The sequence below is a fragment of the Malurus melanocephalus genome, unplaced genomic scaffold (genome assembly GCF_030028575.1).
Source record: "Malurus melanocephalus ecotype Western Australia unplaced genomic scaffold, MMel_1.1 scaffold_634, whole genome shotgun sequence".
Taxonomy (NCBI): domain Eukaryota; kingdom Metazoa; phylum Chordata; class Aves; order Passeriformes; family Maluridae; genus Malurus; species Malurus melanocephalus.
Genome location: NW_026623866.1, coordinates 269,547 through 293,078, shown reverse-complemented (window position 1 = coordinate 293,078; position 23,532 = coordinate 269,547). Strand labels below are relative to the sequence as shown.

Genomic DNA, 23,532 nt, shown 5'->3' with positions numbered 1-23,532 from the left:
GTTTATAAGGTTCTACCTCCAGAAGGACAGTGAAGATGGCTGCTTATTGACAGAACAAGCAGCAACTGATAAATTCTGTACTAATGAACTGCCRTGTAGTATTCAAAGAGCCACCAGCTCTTCCCTAAGCAATTGCCAAAATAAAAAGAAAACATTCCAGTAATGACATCTTGCYACTGCATTCTCGGTCCCACCGTTATATGAGGAGAGGTATTTCTACTTTCCTGACAATAACCTGGAGTGGCTCCCTTGGAAAAAGGGATGCTCCCTTCTTCAGAGCAGAACAAGGGAAGATTACAGATTCCTAAGAGGTACAGTGAGCTTGCATTAGAGAACAAATCCAAAGCAAACACTTGCAGGGATCTCAGGGTGAACAGGAAATTGCATAGAATTTATCTAGTGTCAGAAGCCATTTCAAGCCCATAGACTACAAAGCAAAACCATCAAAAAAGATCTATAAAGAACAGAACAGGGTGGGATTTGTTTTAAAACTTTTTTATTTTAGTTGCCTTACCCATATAATTTTAAATTATAGCTTTTGAACTGGGAATATTTGGTGTTTTTTGCATGCTCATAAAAAAAGGCAAGAAAGGAGATCATGGAGAGTGGAAGAGGTCATTTCTTATTAAGGCAGATACATTATAAAAGAGAACTTCAGTGTCAGTGGTCAGAGAGTAGTTCAGAGCATGTTAGAAAAAAAAACCCGCTCTTTTGGTGTCTTTGATGGAACAGATTTCTATTTTAATAGTCAAAAGCCTGCTTTCAGCAGTCTAAAAGCATGTTAAAACTAGACACTTCTCATAATGCTAATTAAATGAKAAAAATCTGACAAGAACCAAGGTCAGACAACAGTCAAATTCTTTCCCTCCTTCTAAACCTTCTAGAAAAGAATAATAATTAGAACTCATCTTGATATAACTAACAAAATAGTTGATCAACATATCTCAAGAGAATGGATAGGAAAAATGACAAGATTAAAAAAAAATTACAAAACAAAACCAGAGAACCTAAAATGCCAATTCACTCCATCATGGTGCAATTAAAAAATAATCATCTCACACGTGTGAGATGCCTGACTTGGAACATACTCAACTACTATACCTCAACACAGGTGGTAAAGCATATTCTCCACTTTGTAAAGGAAGCCACTTTGGAATTTAATTATTAATCTTTAGATTGATTCTAAAATTTAACTTGCACACAATATTTAATGAAAGCAAACCTGGATGTCAAGCCTGTGCTGCCTCACTAATTGCTTCACAGAGCTTCTTTTATTTGCAAGAAAAATATCAGGCTATTGACATAGGGGTCTCTTGGAAATGTAGCTTCTTATGACCAGGTCACAGTTACCTAWTCTCATAAGTATCTTAAATTCTCAGCATCTTTAAATCTTTGAACTGTGTATCAAACTTAAACTACATACCATTAAAAAATCTGTCATAGACAGAAGCATTTTTTTTAATTTGCATATATATTCTGAATTTGTGTGTACAGCTCAGATTTTAAAACAGAAACCTGCTTTATTTTTAGCAGGGCAGCTTTGAGTCATCTAGTCTAAAATTCTAACACAGTTAGATTGTCACAGAAAATCGCACTTGGTTTACTTCACAGCAGCATTCCCAGCATAAAGCTCAAATTTACATTATGTATGTAAATTTAAAAACTGTCATTGCTACAGTTTTTTAAATCATGTTAGTTCTTCTGAAAAAATTATATGTGTCATACCTAAAGCCATTATCCAGCCATACCAGAAATAGGGTAGCAGAAAGAGAAAATTTTCTTTTGATTCCTGCCAACTTGCTCTTATTTATGACCCGCCAGCCTTGGCTCATTCTACAGCTCTGGATCCTAGAATATGCTTAGTGGAAACCAAGGCATACATTTTCTTATAGGATTATTGCAAAAAATTTAAAAAGTAAATACATTTTCATCAATAGTGATGGCAAAATTTGGTAAGATGTCCAGTTTAGAGGGCCACGGACCAGCGTCTAATAAAAAAACCCAAGAATATTATGAACCTAACTAAACAGGCAGACAAATGCTTATCTGAGAGTAATTATTTGAGAATAATTTCTTTGGTAGAAAAACAAGACTTTTAATGTATTGTAAAGCATATTGCTGTTTAAAAATTGCAATTCATTATATGATATTTTAGTGTTAAGGTAATTGTAACATAGGTGTATTCGTGCAGTGTTAATTTGCATTTTGTATACTTCCATTCAATGAAGTTTTGAAAGTAATAGCTGAAAAAACTTCATAATGACTTAAACAGGCAATCCCTGAAGATTAAATCACGTGTTACCATTTTATGTCATTTATAAGATGGGAGAAGAGCAGCTTGTGATAAGCAGCAGCAGTTAACAACTTCTCCCAGCAATTCTAAAAGGTAATGCATGTCACCATGTTATCAAGGTACCTGCATTTCACGTGTGATAACCATTAGCAAAATTAATTTGTGAATCAGTGCTTTTAACCAGATTAATACTGAATCTTGGACTACCTTGCAATTATCTTTAGATATATTCATAAACYGAGGATGCAATAATCTGAGATCAAATTCCCTCTTGCACCAGTGCAGGGGCCTATACAGACATAGCTGGACACCAGTGAATGATCCAGATGAATTTCTGTCAGGCATATCCTCTAGGGAAGAAAAGCTGATTTTTTGGGYTCTCATTGAGGTGGCCAGCTCTGACTTATGAAAAACAACAATTTCCATAGGAGAGTTTAGTGGTGTTTAACCAGCAGATTACCAACCTTTTTYCCAGGAACCCTCACCCTGGCTGCAGAACAATTCACTGGCTCATGACGTATCTTCTGAGCCACCACAGCTGACAGCCTGGTAAATTAAAATAAACCAGCACCTACGTTCTCTCAGTATTTCAGCCTGCAGGTTGCAGCAATTCAGCAGCTGTTACAGAACAAGGTGACCCATTTTGAGATCTTAGATGAGAATTGCTGAGGCCACACAAAAGTTAACGTTTTTCACCCATCACACCCACTGTAGTGTCTATTTGTACACAATGTATTTTAAAAACTTGAACAATGATTAGTGACAATGTTAAACATTTATGTCAACAAGTTTCCTTTTAATTTAATAATCATCYACTATAAACTATGGAATTAATCTACAGTCATGCAGAATTTATTCCACATAAAATGCATGAAAAAGGCAGAAAATCCCAGCTAATCTAAAAGAGCTCTAATAAGCTCTCAGAAGTTGTCTTTAAAAATCAAAATCTGTTTATTTTATTTACAAGCTAAGAATATGAGATCACTGATTTCAGGCCGTGCTTTTAAAAGACAAGGTAACCAACTTAATTGATGCCACAGCTCACTTACACCACTACAATGACAATAAAATAAAGATGTATTCTYAGGGTCTACAAATATATGTCAACACATTAATGCTACTCACTGACAGAACAGTAAATAATTTTCTTGAATTACTTTATTTGTCAGACCGCAATGTCATGAAGAAACTCARTATAATTGGATGCAGTCATTTCAATTTAGTAGGATATCTAAACTTCACTCTGCTTATACAGATGGGCATATAATATGAAGTATCTCTTTCTAAGCAAATACTATTCACTTCCACCAAGTCTGCATCTAATGTTTAAAGATGCCTTAGTAAATCATCTTAGTAAAGATGCCTTCTCATTAAAAAAAATGGAAAAAAAGTTGTGTAGAAGCAAACAAATGAAATAGTTGAGAYATTGCTCAGTTATTCATAACAGCGTGACGTGTGAGGATGAAGGAAGAGTGAAAGACCCTGTGCATAGCGAGGGAAAGGAAGCAGAATCCAGCTATTACACAAAAAGGATCCTTCCTACACTCACAAATGAAAAAYACCTTCATTAAACGCAGAACACAAGCATGGCACTTGCAGTGAATACCTGCCAACTTTCAGTACTTTATGGGTACACTATAACAAGAAACTGAGAGGAGCTGCTGCATATGTTTTTATCCTTTAAAAAATTCAGAGTATACAAGAGCCGTATTTTTCCTTTTCAGGTCTTGTGACCATTTTGAGTGGAACCCCACCAACATGAGGTAAATATTCTGGTACATTTTCTACTATAGTTGTTTGAGATGATAACATACCAAATACATCTAAATACTACTTTGCAGCAAGAAAAATAAAACTGTGAAACTCAATGCATATCAACRAGATCAAGTTTTACAAAAGTGGTTTTGTTTTTTTCCCCAAGACTAGACATATATACCAATAACAAGATAACCTAAAGGCCAGCTCTTATGGGTCAGGGAATGAGTGAACTGCTAATGAAGTAGTCCTAGGATAAGACTTCCCTATTGGGAATTCATTGCATTATCCCATATCCTTCTTTGAACAAAGTAGAACACAATGCTAGTCACTGCAAAAGCCACTGAAACACAGTCTGCTGATGTGATTGACAATCCTACATGCTCCTTTGAAATCGTGCTCAGGGGCCTAAATAAAGCACTACTGTACCTCCAGATAAATCTCTCCTTAGCACTGTGCACTGTTAAAATGTCTAAGTAAATTCCTATATTAAATTTCTATTCTGATAAACCACTACATAAGAAAGAGAAAGGTATACTATTTTATTACAAGCCTACAATGCAAGTTAGCASTTATCAAAAGCAGAAAGTCATACATCCACTTTAAGTACAAATCACTGACGGAGAGAAAAGAATGGTTTTGGGCAACAAACCTGTGGATACATCTAATAAATGTGTAAGGGACTTATACCAATAAATTTAAACTTACTGAGGAAAGTGCAAGATCTTCAGGAATAGTGTATTATAAACCAGCATAGTATTCTTGGCTAACAGCAAGATTTTCAATGTTTGTGTTAAGGGGAAAATAAAAGTCTATTTCCAACAGGATTCATTCTAGAGACATGCAAGAAACCCCTGGAACTTGGTATTTCATATTTCCAGGGCAATTAACTCCCCACTGTATCACATCACTTAACATTAATTAATTGCTAAAGATGCAGTTATGTAACTTTTTGAGCTGCTAAAGATGAAACAGCTCCCGAGCTCCCAAGGCTTGAGTGGCACACCAAATTAATATCAGTAAAGCACGGGGATTTACCCTCTCTTCCGAGATTGCCAAATCAAGCATTCATTCTCTTTCCAGTGTCAACTAACGGGAACAAGTCAAATAAATGTCAGTCAAGCCATCAGCCCTCTGCTGCATGGAAAGTTTTATGGGGCAAAAAGTTCTGTGAAAGTCTCATCATTCTGCATACAAAAACATGAGGGTTCACATCATGGCACCCTTGGAACCAGGTCCCCTACCTGTGGCTGTAATCCCGGCCTGCACTAGACAGAGCTTTATTTTCAGGGTAAGCATAAATTAGGGCATGTGCTAATTAAAATCACTCTCACATATAGCAGATCTTACAAGTTAAAGGTGGAGCTGGCTCAGGAAAGAACAAAATCTATAAACAATGAAGTTTGAGTCAACTCATTCAGGTRGACATTAGCTTAGAGACAGAGTCCAAATCCCGTTGTTGCTTTTGAAAAATCTGAAAAAAATTTTACAGCTCCAAAGCATGGTGTTAACATAGCTGAAGAGGCATATAAGCTGAGTCAAGCAGCAGGCAGCTGAATGGCACACTGAGAAAGAACCAACTGCTACCATTTATATAGTGCCTACTGATTCCATGTGGGTGACTGATGTCTGATTACTCCAGAATATGGAAACAGTTTCTAATCATTTAAATAAATTACAATTTTGGATGGATGATCAAAGGCTGCATATGTACTCTGAAGCTCAYGCAAGCATACTGAAGAAGAGAGAGTTTCAAGGTGCTATCTGAATGGATTTAGCAGGAATGTAATGGTACAACTCTTTTTGCTGTTTTTCTGAAGTGATTTTGAATGTGACATATTTTAAAGACAGTCTTCCTACAATCATATTGATGTTGCTGGCCAGGAACAAGACCTGAAAAAACAACTGGACATGGTTCAGGTGCATCAAACAGACAAGTCCATGGGACCAGCAGTTAACCACTCAACTCCATGCCAAAGTGATGCACATAAGGACATTTGTCTTGCAATGCTTAACAGTTACCATCTGTCTCATAACAGTCTGTTGTCAAACTGACAATGGTGTAACTGAAACTGCCTCATTTTTAAGAGGACAGATTTAGGGACTTGGCATCGCAGAATCTGAAAAACTGCTCTTTGGACCTTCATTTTCCAGCCATCCCGACATTTRTTGAGATTATATTCCAGGTCTATGAATATCACAGAGTTGTACACAGCTACTCCTAGTGTACAGAAAAAAGCCTCACCATCAGTAACCTTGGAAAGTCAGATCCTCCAGGGCACTGCTGCATCTTGCATCATCTGACCCATACCCACAGAAACAATGGACGGGCTTCCTTCGCAAGCACAAAGGAAACTTGAGAAGTTCCCAGCTTTGTAATATGGGTGGAAATTTGTGTATATTTTTGCAGAGTTTGACATTAGGATAAAAAAGTTTTGTTGTAGTTTTTGAACTGTCGAAGTAGCTCTGAATAAGGCTTTGAAAATCATCTTAGCTACGGTTGAGTAAAAGATCTAGCAATTTTTTCTCAGACTTTCCAAAAAATCTAGGCAGCTCTCAAAAGTTACAAAATTTCCCTGGCATCTGTACTGATCAGTTTAGGCATTACACCAGTTTCCCAAGCTGCATGCAATAATTCTGATGAGGAAAGCTGTCTGTGCTGTAAGAAGCAGGGACACATCACTGTGTTGTTTGACACAGACTGCTGTGGAAACACTCTCGAATGACAGAATGCGCTTGCGAGAATAAGTAACTCAGGAAACTGATGTCACTGGCACGTGGTATCGTCCACTGTGACACTATYAACAGGACATCATCTTTGCCATAGTGGGAACAGCCACTGCTGTATTTCAGAGAGACAAACCTATATGAGTGTTTCTGTCAGCACTGAGGCATACTTTGTTACTCCTTCAGCAAGAATATTTCATTGATTAGGACTGGTCACAGGGAACACTCAGGATAGTTGTTTAGGAGGTCCACTTAACTGCATACTAGCATTTAAATTTTAGCAAGGTGTAAATGAGAAAAATTTAGCTGTAAGTCTGGCTCTTTGTCTGGCTTATCTTTTACACTGAACAGTTTTGGGAAGCAGGTATGTGCACTTGCAGAACAGCACACAGTGCTGACAGAAGACCACATTGTGGAATGCTACACCAGCATGGCAGAAGCATGCAGGACCTGCCATAGAAAGAAACAYATCCCACAGGATTGTCTTCTGGAGAGAGGGCAAAACTATTACCCCTAAGTTTATTAAACCAYACTAAACAGAAAATGCTTTAGAGATCTTTTTTTGTACATTTTCTTGAAAGCTGGATTAAACTACTGAAAATATTGGAAACACATGTTTGCTGGGGCCACCAAGCCCATCTGAGCAGAGCTCTGTAAGGAATGAAAATGAAGCTGCTTAAGGAATATCAAGCATAAGGCCAAAAATAACTCTGAGGGATTTAACATTCTGGTCCAAATGGTTCAGAAAGCACAAAACCTACCCCTCTTAGCAAAAACAAATGACCTATTTCTTTTTGGTCRATGGAAAGATACAGAGCTAAATGTTCTCTGTTTCACTAAGTAGGAGGAAAAGGTTGTTTAGGGGACTCGCTTGCAGCTTCTTGGAGTGCTAGTCCAGAAACAGTTTTTGGAGAAAGCTATTGGTTGCATGTGATTTTAAGCACACCGTAAGCAGAACAGAAGATTTCTAGYTCATGGTCTGATTGATTCCACAAAAAAAAAAGACAGTTTCCACAAAGTTGCCTCAACCTCAAAAAATTGAGAGTATGCCTAGGGTGACCTCCCTGATAGCCTTTGCTTTATCTCCYAGTTATGCATATTCAATGCATTTTGAGGCCCATTCCTGAGCCAAGTCCTCCTTCCTGCTATGCCTCAGTCTCATCTACAGCATAAAAATTAATCYAGAAATTTTCACAAGTGAGGAAAAGATTAAATTCATTAGATAGATGTCCATTTATACACAAATGATAGGCAAGTGAGGAGGAAATCACTTAACAACTGTATTCTGTTGTATCCCTGTAGTATGGATTTTGTGGATTACATACAGTAAGTACAGTTTAGCCAAGGGTACTTCTTGGCAAATACATCCAAACCTAATTTTAAAAGCAWGGAATCAGTTGCAATGAAGCTAGTTATATGTTTACAAGATTACAGCTCATATTCTTTATAAAATGCAGCTCTGCCTGCAAGTATTCTTCATAGATAAATTTTTTATTTTAGATACTATTTTTGGATTAAGTATGACACGACCCAGTAGACACACATGCTTAATATAAATCCAAGGTTTGGCTAATCACTCACATAACAAGTAGTAAAAATTTTAAAAACTGCTAAGTCTTCAGCAGATAAAGTTTTTTTATAAACAAGCATGAATCATTTTTCAAAACTAAATTCTCAAACTTATGAGCTCATTAAAATGATAAAAAGCACAATCACTGTAGATTAGCAGAACAAGTTAATCATAACGGAAGAATAAAAACTGGGATTAATTTATAAAYTCTTGAAACTGAGGATGATACTGAAAAAGCACCATATTTCCCTGATATACTGATGATGATGGAATTCAAAAGTTCAACATAATTCAGCGTATTATTCTCTCTTAATGTTATCCCTCATTTAAAAGTCGTTCCAATCAACACTTTATTAAGAGTAAATKAACACATACTCTAGTTTAAAGCCAAACTTCTTTAAAGTATCTAATGACAGGATGCAGGCTTTTCCCAAAAATTTTGCGCAGCCCCAAAATKGAAAGATTACAATTAGATGGCAAGAAGTAGTGCAGAAAGAAGGGAGTTATTATGACTTTCTGAGTCATGATTAAAAARACATTATTATCAATTCCCAAGAGCATCAATATGAAAACTTCCCAAACATTCTAACTTAGATTGTCCCTTTATCTGCCAGTCCTACCAATTGAACTTGAAATGTGTCAAGCTACCTTCTTCCAAGCTCACATGGCATCAGTACTAGTAAAACTTGTATAATAACTTCACAATTCTTCCAAGGATGAATAAATAAGAGAATGCAGGACTTTCTAGCTGCTAAATAAGGTCCACAGCAATAGCAGAAYAGCTAGAATAAAAATAAGCTATTAAGAAATAGAACAAAAAACCAAGAGAACCCATTCTGAGGATGAAGATTGTGGCACTCTCTGTAAGTACCTCAAGAAAAACAAGAATGAAAATGTGCTGTTTGTTGCCATGGTTGTGTAGTTTAAMATCCAAGCTACAGACTTCTATCAGGTGACACTTGAAATCCAGCACTTGTGTTAAAAAGATAAAACTTCAAAGACCGCTTCTTGCAGTTCTAAACTCAGCACTCCAAAAGAGAAAGAAATGCTGATAAAAATCATGCAAATACAGCCTGGTCAGCAATACCTGCCCTCTCTGCACATGTAAGCTATTTGCTTTAGATACTTTAAAGTCATGAGCCCTATTAAAAGACTCAGAATTTTCTTTTTTCCTTCCAAATCAATGTCTGTTGTTAGACGGSCATAGCCTTAACTAAAATTACGGAAAGAAGCTGAGTAGTTGTAAAATACTGTCTCCACGAATCTGAATTTAGTTTGTTGGCAGAACCCTAAACCAATACATTATTTATGAACTGCATGCAGTTACATGTATGCATATTTTATAGATTTAATATAATGGATCCAATCATTTGGAGAGATTGCAAGAGCTCAGATTAAAGCAAGATGTCACATATCATATTAGATATAAAGCCAAAATTTAATGAGACAAGTAAAGGTCAGAGAAGCACACTGAAGTTTCAATTTGATACCCCTACACTTTTTGTTCTTAAGCATGCATCACAACTTCAAACATAYAGCAAAACTAAAAGTTAGTATAAAAGGATAATGCTAATGCCAACCAAACAAGGAAGTTAAAGTTGGGTTTCTATTCCACRAACTAAAACACTGCAATTCAGTCTCCTCTCTAGTCCTCATTTCCTAAGGTATTATCAAGGCATTTTTAGTGACTGATGCCCAATTAATTGAAACTTGATCCAGCAAAGTTAACAACACCTCTTATTGGTGGGTTAAGGAAAAAAAACAAAAAAACAAGCAACTGTGTGTAATAATAATATAGCACCTCCTGTGTTATAGTAATGCATTTTTACTGATTATCTGGATTCCATCTGTTTTCTGTGCTGTCCTGCAGCCAGGAAAGCCCTTTGTTATTCCTTTTACTCCACTCCCATTCTTTACCTTCTATCGATGTTTTTCCACTCAGTACTAAAGTCTCAAACAAAAGGATACTTACTCTAATAAGACTTCTCCTTAAGGCCCTAAAAGTACTAAATGCTTTCTAGTTAGCAATCTTTTCTTTTGCAGGTGAACAAATTCCCAGACAAGAAAGATCAGAGTGGACAAGGAAAGCAGGTTGGCAAGGAAGAAACAAGGGACAGCGAGTGATAAAGAATCAGAGCAACATYAGGATTTTTATACCGTTTTTCTCCTTCTGTATTACTTAMTAACTTTTTTCTCAGTTTTGTMATTTCACTTTCTTCACTTCTTTCTGTCACCATTACTCTCCTCATATGAATTAGTATTTCCAAGGCATAATTTGCTGTTAATTGCATCTCATTAAGGAATGACTAAACTGTTGTCTCACTTATTTTATCTTTTCCATTTTTATGTCTGCTGCTGTCATTTCTGGAATATATCAATCATTTCTCCCCCTTCATATCATGAGTCAAGCCATGATAATGATGATTTCCCTAACTCTTTCTAGGATCAGTTCAAACAGCTTCAATATCCCAAAAAACCTGGCCATAAAGAGCTTTAGTACTGCCCTTCAGTACTTTTACATTATTGTTGGTACTCCCTTTTACCWTTTCCATGTATTTTTAAGAAATATTATTGTGCTTACAGAACTGCTYATACAACACACTTGTGGAAAGAGTCATATTTCTGCCTCTTTATCATTTATTTTCCATCCTCTCATTGTTTACTCCAACAATCTTCTCTCTTTCTCTTGCAACAGAAAAATTGTCCCTTTGCTCTTTCCTTTCCTTTTACAGAGCTTTCCCTCCAATGTATCATTTGACTCTGCTTCCACATTTCATTTTGTGGAAATATGTCTTCTCCATTGTATGTTAGAAGCATTTCTACAAAAAAAATCTTGTCTGTTGTGCCTCCTATGTCCAGACGTTTCTCTTTTTCTGACGCTGCTGAGATACCCTGTCCACACAATGTCTGCTTTGGGCAGCCAACAGGGCCAACATTCAGCTTTCCAGACTTCCTGATACYCTCCAACTATTGCTCAGTCCCGTAGTATGAGTATGCCACACACTCTCCTTCTGCTCTGCTGCAAGACAACATTGAAAAAATACCAAGATTCCCCTTCATACCTTACCAGCCAAACTCTTCCTTCCTGGCTGCACTTCACATCTTTCCTTTCTGTCACCATGCTAGAAAAAAAATCAAATTCTGTTCTTCACAGCTTAACTGCAATTCTGGTTAATTCTTTGTAAACTACTAAAATCATCACTTCCTTTATAGTTCATACTGCTTTAAATTTTAGTTCCAAACCCTATAATTTAAGCTTCATTTTCTTCCCAGTTTTCTTCATAAATCAGAACTTCTTCCTATTACCTCTTTCTGTGATTACCATCTCAAATTTTTCACACATGACAAATACAGTATTTCTAAGACTTCTTTTTCTTATAGAAACTGGCTTCTTCTGTTCAGATACAGAGAGATAGTATTTCCTGAGTGGCTAATACTACCTTTGAGGGTACAATGGAAATATCCAAAATATATGAGCACATATAAGAGAAGAGATGATCACCATRCACCATGTAAGGAAGCATATGGCAGGTTCATTTTTCCTTTTTAAACACATTACATACTCTAAACTTTCTCCACCCATTTTGCCTTTGGGTATTTTTACTTCAACATAGCTTTTTCTTAATTATTTCAACAAAGCTTTTCTGACCCCTAAAGAACAMAACTATCTGAAACAAACAATTCCATAACCTTTTGAGCTGTTTCCCAAGTTCTTCCTTTTCTTAATCCAATCACTTTTTTCAGTTGCRCTTACCCTATTACGCTCCTTAGTAATATACTCTACCCACTCAGAACTCAACTTCTAAAAAAACAATTTGCCAGACTTTAGAGGCCATTTGTTCGTTTCCAGCCATTCTACTCAGACAGCTGTATTTCGTTGTAGCCAGGCTTCCAGGGATGCCTTTGTTTAACATGTCATTATTTCTCATCAGCCTTTAAACAGTTCAAGCAAACTTTTAGGTTTTCTCTCTCATTTTATAGCACACTTTTCCAGGCTTTTCCCACAATGCTGAGAAATTAATATGAGCTGTATTCTTAGGATTTTTTCCCCACATCTTCTCACAGAAAAACAATATTCATTCTGAGTGTGATAATGTCAGCACTCTGAACTTATTTATTGGTCTTTTACTTCTCAGTCACCAGACAAGCTTCCTGAATTAGAGTTTACTTTCTCCTGTTACTTTCAAAAAATTACYATATATTTAAGTTGCTCTCTCTAAGATTACTTACACACTCATTCTCCTCAACTAGCTGATMAATATTGCTGCAAAAACTCTCCCAGAATTTCTAATTTAATTTTAGTTTACATTTCAACTGCTGTTWTTCTATCCTCACATTTTTTCTTCTTCTGCTAAAGCTTATGGAATAACAGCTTCTTTCAAGATTTCCAGAACTCACTTTTTTCCTCTCTCTCATTCTCCCATCTCTCCTTCTAAAGTCTCTTAGTGATGTTATGTTATTCATGCACAACTGTTTAAGTTTCAATCACATTTGAAACAGAAACTAGGAGATGACAAACCTTCTGGAGACAAACACAATTCCAGATGGCAACTGGAGCTGAATGAGGCTCCCAGMTCTGAGCCAAGATAAAGTTCACTGACAAAACCTAATCAGTGTACGAGAGCAGCACAGAAAAAGAAATACCTACATTTCACTGCTTTAAATTTCACCTATTTCCTCCACTCTATATTGATATTGGGTCCTTCACACTATAATTATTGAACAATACCTGGACTGATAGGTTAAGAGACAGTTAAAGAAAGAAACATAGTTTACTAATAAATTAGCTGATGCCACAGAGGTCACTTCAAGGAGAGATGTTAAAAAAATCCTGAGCTCTTTGTACACTTCAAAGTTTAGAAACTGAGTCTACCACGCTTCCAAACCTCCCCAATATAAGTACAGCATGGAAGCAAAATTTCATGTCTCTGGACTAATAACAGGTTGCAGAACTTCCTCCAAAAGGTTCACCTCTGATCAACTGTCATGAAAGAGGCACCACCTTTACACCATCCCCATAATTCAAATAACATTGATAGCTGGAAGAAAATTATTCCAATAACCTGAGCTCCCTTGATGAAGAGATTTTTCAAAAGTATCAGAAGCAAAACTATTGGCTTGACCACATGGTTAAAAAAAAGCTCAGAAAGCTGACYACATTTTAAAAACAACCATTTCAGAATGGCAATGCTCTATACATTGAAACACATGCAATTTCTTTTTTACTCCAAAATATTTTCAAGACTTTGGGGTTTCAGAAAATGAAAACCTTGGTAAAGAAGCAACAACTATTTTGTACAAAGGAGCAGCAGTTACCACAATGATTTGTCCCCTTTTATTGGTGGTGGCAACTTTTATTAGATTACAATTTTATTTCTTCCAAATGTGCATTTAATGCTATCTGGCAGTAAGTTTTAATTATAGAGAGATGCTCGAAGTTAACAAGCCAGGATCATTACCAAGAAGGTTCTAAGTACTATTTGTGTATTTTTAATAGAATTTTTACATATCTCGTAATACAAAAATATGCACACTGGTTTATGTTTGAAAGTATTGTGACGAAAGGCATACTTTAGTTATAGAGAACCCAATATACCTGAAACCAWATCAACATTACTGATATTCATCATACCCATTGCCAGAAACATTCCTCTCGAATAAAAGAAAGTTTTACATTTCAGTCTTTTATGGACAAACTTTGAAGTTCTTATAGGATAAATGTGGTTAGAATCACAGAACAATGCAGGCCAGACAGGACCTCTGCAGGTCTCTGGTCCAACACAGCAGTCAAAGCAGAGACAGCCTCATATTTAGATCTGGCTGACCAAAGGACTCATCCCGGTAAATTATTAAAACTGACAAGCACAGAGATTCAAGAGTTTCCCTGTTTAACCATTGTCACWGTGACTTTTCCCATTGTAAGATTCCTAACTGCAGCCAGGGACCTTGTCCTTGCCTCTTACCCTTCCAGCACGGATCTTCCACCAACCCTTTTCACTGCTGGGACTGTGCAGCTCTACCTACAGCCTTAGCAGAACACATGGGAAAACACTGAAGAGCTCAGCTTCRAGTCATTTCCAACACTACTGCATAGTCTGAGCAACAGAATCACAAGGAGCCACTCGGCAGCCCTCATGACAAAACAGACAATACAGAGCACATTCAAACACAACACTTGAAATTATCAATAATTCCTCGTTAAGGAAGGACAAACCTGTGCCACTTTAACGGAATTTTGAGTGGAACCACCAGCATGATATTCTACTTTGAACTTTTTCACAAGTTCTTCGAATCTGTTRAGAAAAAGTAGAGAAGAAGAAAGTTAAACTTTGTAAATTTTTTTCCAATGCAAGTCATGAAGATTAGAAGTAGATGACATCACGTTTTTTGAAAACAAGAAATACACATACATTGACGGTTACATACGACGCAAGCTGGAAACAGCTACTCAGAATTTGTCCAAATCACAACACAAAATATGACATCAAATTGAATTCTTCACATTATAGTTGCAAGYGGAATAAACAACCGGGGGAAAAAAAGCTCAACTGCAATGAACTGTTAGATTAGTAAAATATATGCTTGAAGAAGAATTACATAAATGAAGACATTCAGATACTTATTCCACCTCATTAATTTTACATTCTGTTTCTAGCTTAAGTGTGAAGATTGAGGAGATCTGGTGCCTAGTCCAAAATTAACCCAAACGTGAGTGGTATTGTCAAGATTTCATTTGAAATAGTATGTTTTGATAGGTGAAGAACTTCGATGAACAAATCTAGGAGCATGTGAGAAAACTTGGTAACAGCAAAGTTAAGTATCTCCCGCTGAACTTTCAAATCCTTCAAGCCTATGAAAATATAGCATTCTCTTGTTAATATTCAGTAGTATATTAGGTTTGAATATTAAAACAAATATTTAAACTTTTAACAGAAATATCTACCTTCATATTTCAGATCACAATTTCTGGTTAAGACCCAGGGTTTGTTCATTGTCTAGGATATACATWACATCTCTGAGCAGAGGATACAAGAACTTAAGAACCAGTCTCCTCTCTGACCAAAGGCCACAGAAAAGGGAACTGGAATCAGGGAGTTATGGAGACTGCAGGGAGGGAGGCTATGCACAAGTTCCACATCAGGCCTTTAAATTCCAAGCATAYTTCAAAGTAATTGAACAGCAGGATTGAACAACCTCACAAGATGTTAGCCTGCACTCCTGCAGGAAAGTCAAAATGTTTACCGTAAAATTTATTTGCAGATTTGAGGTTCAAAATTACCTGAATGACCCTAATTAATAGAATGTATTTGCCTTTAATGCCTATTAACTTTACCTTCAAAATAAAGCTTCCCCATTAAGATGTATTCCAACATATTTTATTATGTTTACCTTTAGCATCTTTTTAAGGAGTGATACATGTTTATTTCAGTCATAGTAAAAGATGAATGCTATCTACTAACCCTACTTTGCTCTCCTCCTCACAACTSCATTGTTCTTACATTATGTGAACAACAGCTTTGGGGATAGATTTGTCAAATAATGACTTGTTTGTTTAAAAGGTTTTCATTTTCAACACCATGTTATTAATAAGAGCATTTTTATTTCTACAGTACTTTCCATTTAAAGTGTTTGAATAATGAGCTACTTACCCTAGCAAAACTACCAATGGCCAGACAATTAGAAAGAAACAAGAACTAAATTACTACATATGCTTTCCACAGTTACCCACACTACTAATTATGCACCAATTCTATGTCAAGCAATTGAAACATWAAATGATAGCAAGTAGCTGAAAGTGGGAAAAAATATCAAAACCCAACAGGTCGCTTAACAATTGCTTTTCAAGCAAAGAAAAACCATCATGAACCAATTAAGTATTTTGGCAATTTTTCTTTCTTTAATTTAATTGACATTTTGCCTTTTCAYTCAATCTGAGTATGTACTGTGCAAATCAGATGGTTATTTTTGTATTCTTGTGTATCTATAACCATGCACATTGGTATTTAAATTCTTTTACCTAAAAGAACATGAAAAGTTTCCATGTCCACATTATTTAATGGTATGTTAAACCTTATAAACACAGTATACTTCACCTGAGCACCAACATAAGCAGCTCAATGTCTAGGTATGTTTAAATAATTGTCTTGTGGTTCACATGAATAAAATAGGCTATATCTGAATTAGGAGGGGGAAAAAATGGAAATTGCCATAAAATACTGTCTATATTATAAAAATTTCAAGGTGACAGCTACTTAATCTAAKAAATAGTCTGAACAAATTTCTTTACAATTACTTACTACAAGAAGAAAAATGATGGTTACACTATTTCAGGTCAAACATAAAAAGACCTAACTCTTTAAATTTAAATTAAGGTGGTGAATTCAAAAATCTCTAAATATCTGTTATATAATATAGAACAAGYTCATACAGCTGCAAGAAAAGTAAATTTTTCTGGTCATTTTCTATCCAACATCAGTACAACAACACAAATTCTCTTCTTTTAATCCACAGGAGCCTGAAGGTTTCAAGAATGACCTCAAAATTCAGAATTCTGATAGATTTTTTTATCTTAAGATGAACAGCTAGATGGACATTTTTCACAATGTCAGCAGATGGCACAGGCAGYGTGGGAACACAGACTTTGTCACTGTCTGCTGTCTGCCTGACCTGCAAAGAGCAGACTGTCATTCCAGCAATCCTCAGAAACAGGGTGCTCGCTTTTAGAAACCCCTCCACTTCAAGGAAGGAAGTTCAGCTGTAGAAACTGCTCCAAGGCTTGGGAATGCTCAAAGAGCTGCTGTGTGCACTTCAAAACTAAGCTGTTATCACACTTAAGATAATTCAAGAAAATTAGAACCTTATGAGCATGACTGAATATTATTTTTGCCTCACATTCTGCAGTTATTAGTTTTTCYGAGTATTTCTAAGGCTGTTCTGTATCTGAGAACCGTGACCTTTCTCCTGACCTAGCAACATACCATTACCTTAAGTAACAGAATAATAAATCCCACAATCGGCACCATATAAAGGGGCCCCTACTTTTAGTACCATGAATTTGTCCACCACATTAAAGCGTATTTTAACAAAAGTAAGTTTGCATTTGCAGCAGCATATGTTTTCAGCTGTGATACTGCTGATCACCTCTAGCACTGACCAAAGTGGATGTTAATGTTTTGCTCAGTTACAGTAAAGGCAATAACACTTCTGTCAGTTGCTTTTTTCCCCTTTTTTCAAAAGAGAACATAATTCTAATTGAACTTGATACTGAAAGGTGAGGCTCAGCAGCTTCACTTTTGACAGAATTAATGGTTATTAAAAAATAATAAGGTGGTAGTAGAAGAAGCTATTATACAAAAGAACACATAAAAGAATGAGAATACACCATTTATTTTTTAAATACACCACCTTACATTACCGAAGGTGRAGGCTTATTTTCAGAAAGCACAGACACTTCTTACAAATGCCATACCATTACCTCAAACTGGACGCAGCTGTTAGAATTTCCCCCCAGTAAATATGACTGCTGACAATTTCACCACCCTGTTTGACTCTCAGACCATTCATAACCTAAGCATCACTAGCCACTTTCTCTGTGTGCTCTTACTAAACTAYGTGTAAACCTCACACTATTCCTTCTCACAGCACCTCTTAAAAAGCCGGATTTACTGTACTATAGAGAAAAATGGACTCATTGTAATATCTAATCTCTTCAGACACCTGCAAAGATCATTTGTATCTGCTACCCCTCTGACCAGCCCTTTTTCTCCCCCCAGCTCTCTCACAGCCCTTTCTCAGTCACTGCAAGCAGAAGTCGCTTCTCTACATTTTCAAGGCCCCACAAAGTGTTATGCACTGAACATACCATCCTTCATCCGGTACGTTCAGATTTACAACAGCCTCCAGGCACAAAGCTGTCAACAAAAATAGCTTTTCTCTCACTAACCCATGATATCATCCAATGTCCAGTTACTAGAATTTTCTATGACTATTAGCAAAACTACTTTAAATCTTCCTTCAAACTATCTTTCACCATAATGTCAAAAAAAAGTCATCAGCAAGGCTGTGTGATTTCCCRAGGCTATTCTCCAGCCTAATAACTGGCAATCCTCTCACGGATCAATACGTGTCTCTCGTAACTTCCTTCATACACAAAATCTGAAGGTTTTGGAGCTGGGCCTATCTTCTTGTTACACAGCAACAGATACACTCATGTATGGCTCACCATGGTTCCAAAATCAAACTGACAAGAAAAATAAGCACATAAAACATTCCCTACAACCAAAAGCAGACAACATAAGGCAGTGGAGCTACAGTAAGGAAAATTAAAGCAATTCAAGTAACGCTGTTAAGTTTTATGACACAATTTATATTAAACTAAAAAAAACCCCACCCCTTTTTGAAGGGGAAAATGGCCACAGAACACCAGCATTTAACTGTCTTCCACAGAGTGCACCAGAAAAACATTCCTGATGCATATGTCAGAAGCTACTTAACTGCAAGAAATAGAGAAAAGTAATCTCTTGTTTTTCAGCAGGGTGTGTTRCCCTGGATATCTTTTGATATATCTGCTTATTACCTAAGATGTACTCAATAGCACACATCAGCAGGAGCTACACATTAAAAAAAAACTACCTGCCAAAAGCAGCTAGAGAGGAGAGAAAAACAATTTTTGCCCTTTTGAATGCCAGAGAACCAGATAATGACAACCTGAATGWAAGACAAAAATCAGGTTATTATATATAACAATAATAAATTATTTTCAGTGGATTGTATCTTTTGTTTGGTGTTATAAAAATCTTCAAAACCACTAAGATGGAAACCTCTTAAATAATTAATAAAAGATTGCAAGTTGCACATAAGTCTAATTCCTTTTCTTTGAAGGTATGTTGGGGCTGGGATGTAGCCATTGTTGATACCTCCAGAGAAGAAGGTAGACTAGGATTTGRTATTTTTTCAAGGTATTGAATGAATTTTAATTAGATTTTAATTAAAAATCATAATTAATGGTGATWCTGACACTGTTGCCAGATATTTATTTTTACTGGCAAGAAGCATTCATATTAAGACATGGCAAGAGCTTTAAATGTTCAGCTGTGAGGAGAACCAGACTAATATGCTGACAGTTACATGTTTGATCCTTTTAATTGCATTTTTTTTAAATCTACTTAAATCTTCATATTAAGTAACCTGTGTCCAGTTGCCTATGAAATCACTCCATAAATTAAAGAAAAAAAGTATGTAAGAGTGAGCATCGTATTTTACAACCTGTTTTAATAATACTAAAAGCTCAGTAAAACTACAAAACCAACACCAAAAATTATTTCAATTTTAAGGAAACCCTCAAGGAATAAACCAACACAAACAACGACATMATGCCAAACCTGCATCCTGATTGTTTTGCAGGGCATGGCAGAAGTRGTTATGCGTACATCTGGACAAGCCTGTCATCTGTCACATTCTCAGTTTCATCACAGCCTGGGCCCGTGCCAGAACAATGCAGGCAGCCACACCGCCAGGCAGATGGGGCACATGTTGTTGAAAGACAACCTKCCCTGGTCAATGTTAGCAGGCAAGCTGAAGCCCTCGTGATTTCATTCTAAGTAAAATCTAATTTACATGTAAGGAAAAGGTCTAGTCTTGAGATTCAAACATGGTATTATTTTTAAACAAAAGGGAGAATATCATAGAACAAATTCTGTGGGTAAAAAGAAAAGCAATTCCTATTTTTTAACTCTAAAGASTGTACCTAATTTCTTTACCTAAATYGTACGACTCAGTGTTCAAAGCTCAAACCCTAGAAATTATATATATGTGAACAATGTCATGCCTACTCTTTGATATGTAATAAATTAAGATTGAGATACAGATATAATTGGTTGCTCTTACTTAAAATTGAACCTGAAAGAGCAAAAACCCTCTTTTGAAATGAGGTACAATCACAGAGGTACATGAGAAAACTTTGTAACAGCTGCTTGGCAATGACTGACTTTATGTAGAGCTAGTTCTTATTAGCTTGGCAGAGAATTAAAGAGCTTGGGAATGGGTAGGGGAGTAAAGGGGAAGAAYGAAGCATGCTAAGAAGGAAGTATTGCAGACAGGTTAGCACCATAGACACATAACACAACAGAAAGATAAATTTGTTAGGAATAGGACTGCCACAACTGAATAGAGCAGATAATCGTATTTTTCTCCTTTATTTACTAAAGTTCACAGAACGGTGACGCTTCATGGAAGCATTTACTGCTGCAAACTAGAATTTCACATGAAGTATTTTCCTAATCACCTCATCCAAACAAACACCAAATGAAAAAAGCCAGTAATTCCAACCAGGTTAGGATTATGAGTACCAAATGTTAATATATGAAAGAAGAAAAAAATGCATAGGCAAATTGCAAGATTCATAGCTTTGAAATATTTTACCACAAATGTTAGCGAGGTTGAAAAAAATGCACTTAAATGTCAGTTTGATAAAAGCCAAAAGAACATTTTCCACACGTGTTTGCATTTAGGCATATTGAAACAAGATGGAAGAAGTAACAGTCATTCAAATGTAAGGTTAAAACATCAGCTCTTAAGATCATGATTCAAAGAAATTTCTCAAAGTTTTTTTTTCAGCAGGGGCAAATTTATGCAAGTGTTCTTGACAAGCCCCCCGTTATTCCAGATAATCTTGATATCTTCCTCAACATTATCTCAAAAATATACATGAYTACACTCAGAAATATCAGCCACCACAAGGCAAGTTTTCTGTTGATAYTCTACAATGGAAAATTAATATTAAAAAACGCACAAACCCTCTGCCCTATACCACCAGATTATTAAAAGATCATGTTTCTGATTCTGCCTCTACAAATAGATACACAGAGCACCTTCTCAAACCTTAAAATTTGTGTATAATATATAATTACTATAACATCCCTCACTTAYTAAATTTCTATTCAAAATATTTTTAAAAGTTTCATATGAGGATAGTAATCAAGAATATTATTACAAAGAATTTCTGACAGTTCAGTAATTCACTACAACTGCGTGCTTTCCTCCCACTGTCTTTTTGAAAGAAGACCTTCCAAAACAACAGCCAAGACTCAAACATTTTGTGGACACATCTAGGGATTTTCATCATAGTATTGGCTGCAAGACACAGCAGGCAAAAACAGCTCTGCCCTTATGCAGAGTCAATAAGGATCACAAGACATTGCAGGCGGGAAAAGTATGTAGAATTTACCTTCTTCAGCCTTGGATGCACCAGTCTGCTCTGGAGCACTAAGGAACAARGACATTTCCTCTGCTATTCCTCAACAGCATTACAATATCTACACTTGCTCCTGATGTCCCCAGTACACATCTGGCAGCTTATGTACAAGAATATTACTTCTAAAAAAACTATGTCATTTTCTGTTTGCTTCTCAGAAGTAGATTAGGAAGAATATGTGCTTTGTGAGCCCTACCAATAAATTCTTTGTGTCCAAATTTACTCACTAACAAACCAGCAAAAGGGAAAGCTATTTATCATGCTATGAAGTAGTGAACTTAATCCTTTTAACAGTACCATTGTTCTATAATAAAAATGCAGGAACAAAAGTAACACTAACTGATTTTGAAAGTAAGACTAAATTTGCAAAATTAAAAGCAAATTAGAGATCATAATCCTAATTACGCAAGAAATATAAGAGACTGCAATAGATGCTTCCCACTTGGCACAGTAGARACCAGGTGTTAACTGTCAATAAACCTTTAGTGAATGCTAATTGAAACTGCTGTTTCACAAGCATCAACTTATTCCAGCTCACATCAAAGTGAAAAATTGTTTAACTTACTATTTGCCAAGAATATTTTAATATTAAGAGTATTCAGTCATCAAGAGATCTTAGACCATGTCTTTGCTACAATTTACATTATCTAAAGCTGTAGTACAAATCATATTTAACTATAAAGAGCTGACAAAACCCGCAAAAAAATCCATAGGCACACTCACATATGGTAGACAGAAATTACTGTAGAAATTCTACAATTTGTACTTTTATCTCTAAATACATAAAAATAGTAAAAAATGTGTTAGGTGCAAAGTTTGGACTCTGAATCAGAGCCGGTAAGATATTAGAAAGTAGAGAAAAGGTATTAGAAAAGCAGAGCTGTTTCAAAACCGAATTATGAACGATTTGTTTCCATGCATCACTCAGATCAAGAAACATTTAATCTAAATAATCTTCTCTATTAACACAAAGCCCAAGACAATGGAGACAGTCRTTACCCACAATGTAAACCAATTTTTTTGTTCATGTTAATGGTTCATGTCTATGCAACTACATTGCTGAAACATCTATTTTTTTGTAACCCTTGTGCTATTTTGCATCCTTTAAATTAGTAAAGTTTAAACCAGGAAAAATTAAATTAAATTAAAAAATTTAAACCAGGAAAACTTTAAAAATAGATCAGAAGATGTAAGTTGACCAAAAAGACAGTATGCATCCACTCCAAGCTCCTATTAACATGTAGGGAACTGCAGGAATTTTCCTCATGAACAAATAATGAGTGCAGAAAACCCTGCTTTGAGCACAACCATCAGTAAATACCAAGAGGTATTTCCTGCTAGTTCTCTTGATCCTCCCTGTTTCTCAATACAGCTCTGTCTTCAATACACATTAAGACAGTTACTAGTGATGGCTGGAATAAACTTCCATGCTACTGCAGGTAAATTGACTCTAATWCTTACCCAAGCTTATTTATTGGTTTCTCAACTGTTTTGACCACAACAGCACTGTCAACAATGTAGACAGTTGTCAAATTTCTAAAAGGTGATATGATTTACCTTGACTAACCCAGACCAAGCCTTGGGGGTTAATYAGGAGCGGCACACACTGGATCGGTTTAAAGCATTTTGTAGTGACCACAGCAACATAGGAAAATGGGTTAACACAACATACATTGAAAGGTCAAACAATTGCTAAAAATGAAAAAATATGTATCTAAATAGGGTGAGAGAAAGTATTCTCTTTTATCTCAATACTACACTGATAAACCAATGCTATATAATCAATGGAGAGTAAAAATTATTAGCTTTAAAGGACTCTTCAGACTTGTAATATGCTTTACAAGAGGAAGATGTGTAAACAAAATAAGATAACCATACAGATGGTAAGTGGCATTAGAAGTACCAAAGGTGACAAAAAGACTTGACAAAGCAACT

The 23,532-nt window shown here is 36.0% G+C and overlaps 1 protein-coding gene across 3 annotated transcripts in view; it reads right to left on the bottom strand.

Moving 5' to 3' along the window:
• The window catches only part of LOC130583846 (adenosine kinase-like), a 120,356-nt gene that overhangs the window by 39,025 nt on the left and 57,799 nt on the right, over positions 1–23,532 (bottom strand). For all 3 annotated transcript variants that reach the window (XM_057383459.1, XM_057383460.1, XM_057383458.1), the window contains exon 4: positions 14,560–14,638. In XM_057383459.1, the coding sequence (XP_057239442.1) occupies positions 14,560–14,638 (79 nt within the window). The remainder of the gene's footprint in view (positions 1–14,559; positions 14,639–23,532) is intronic.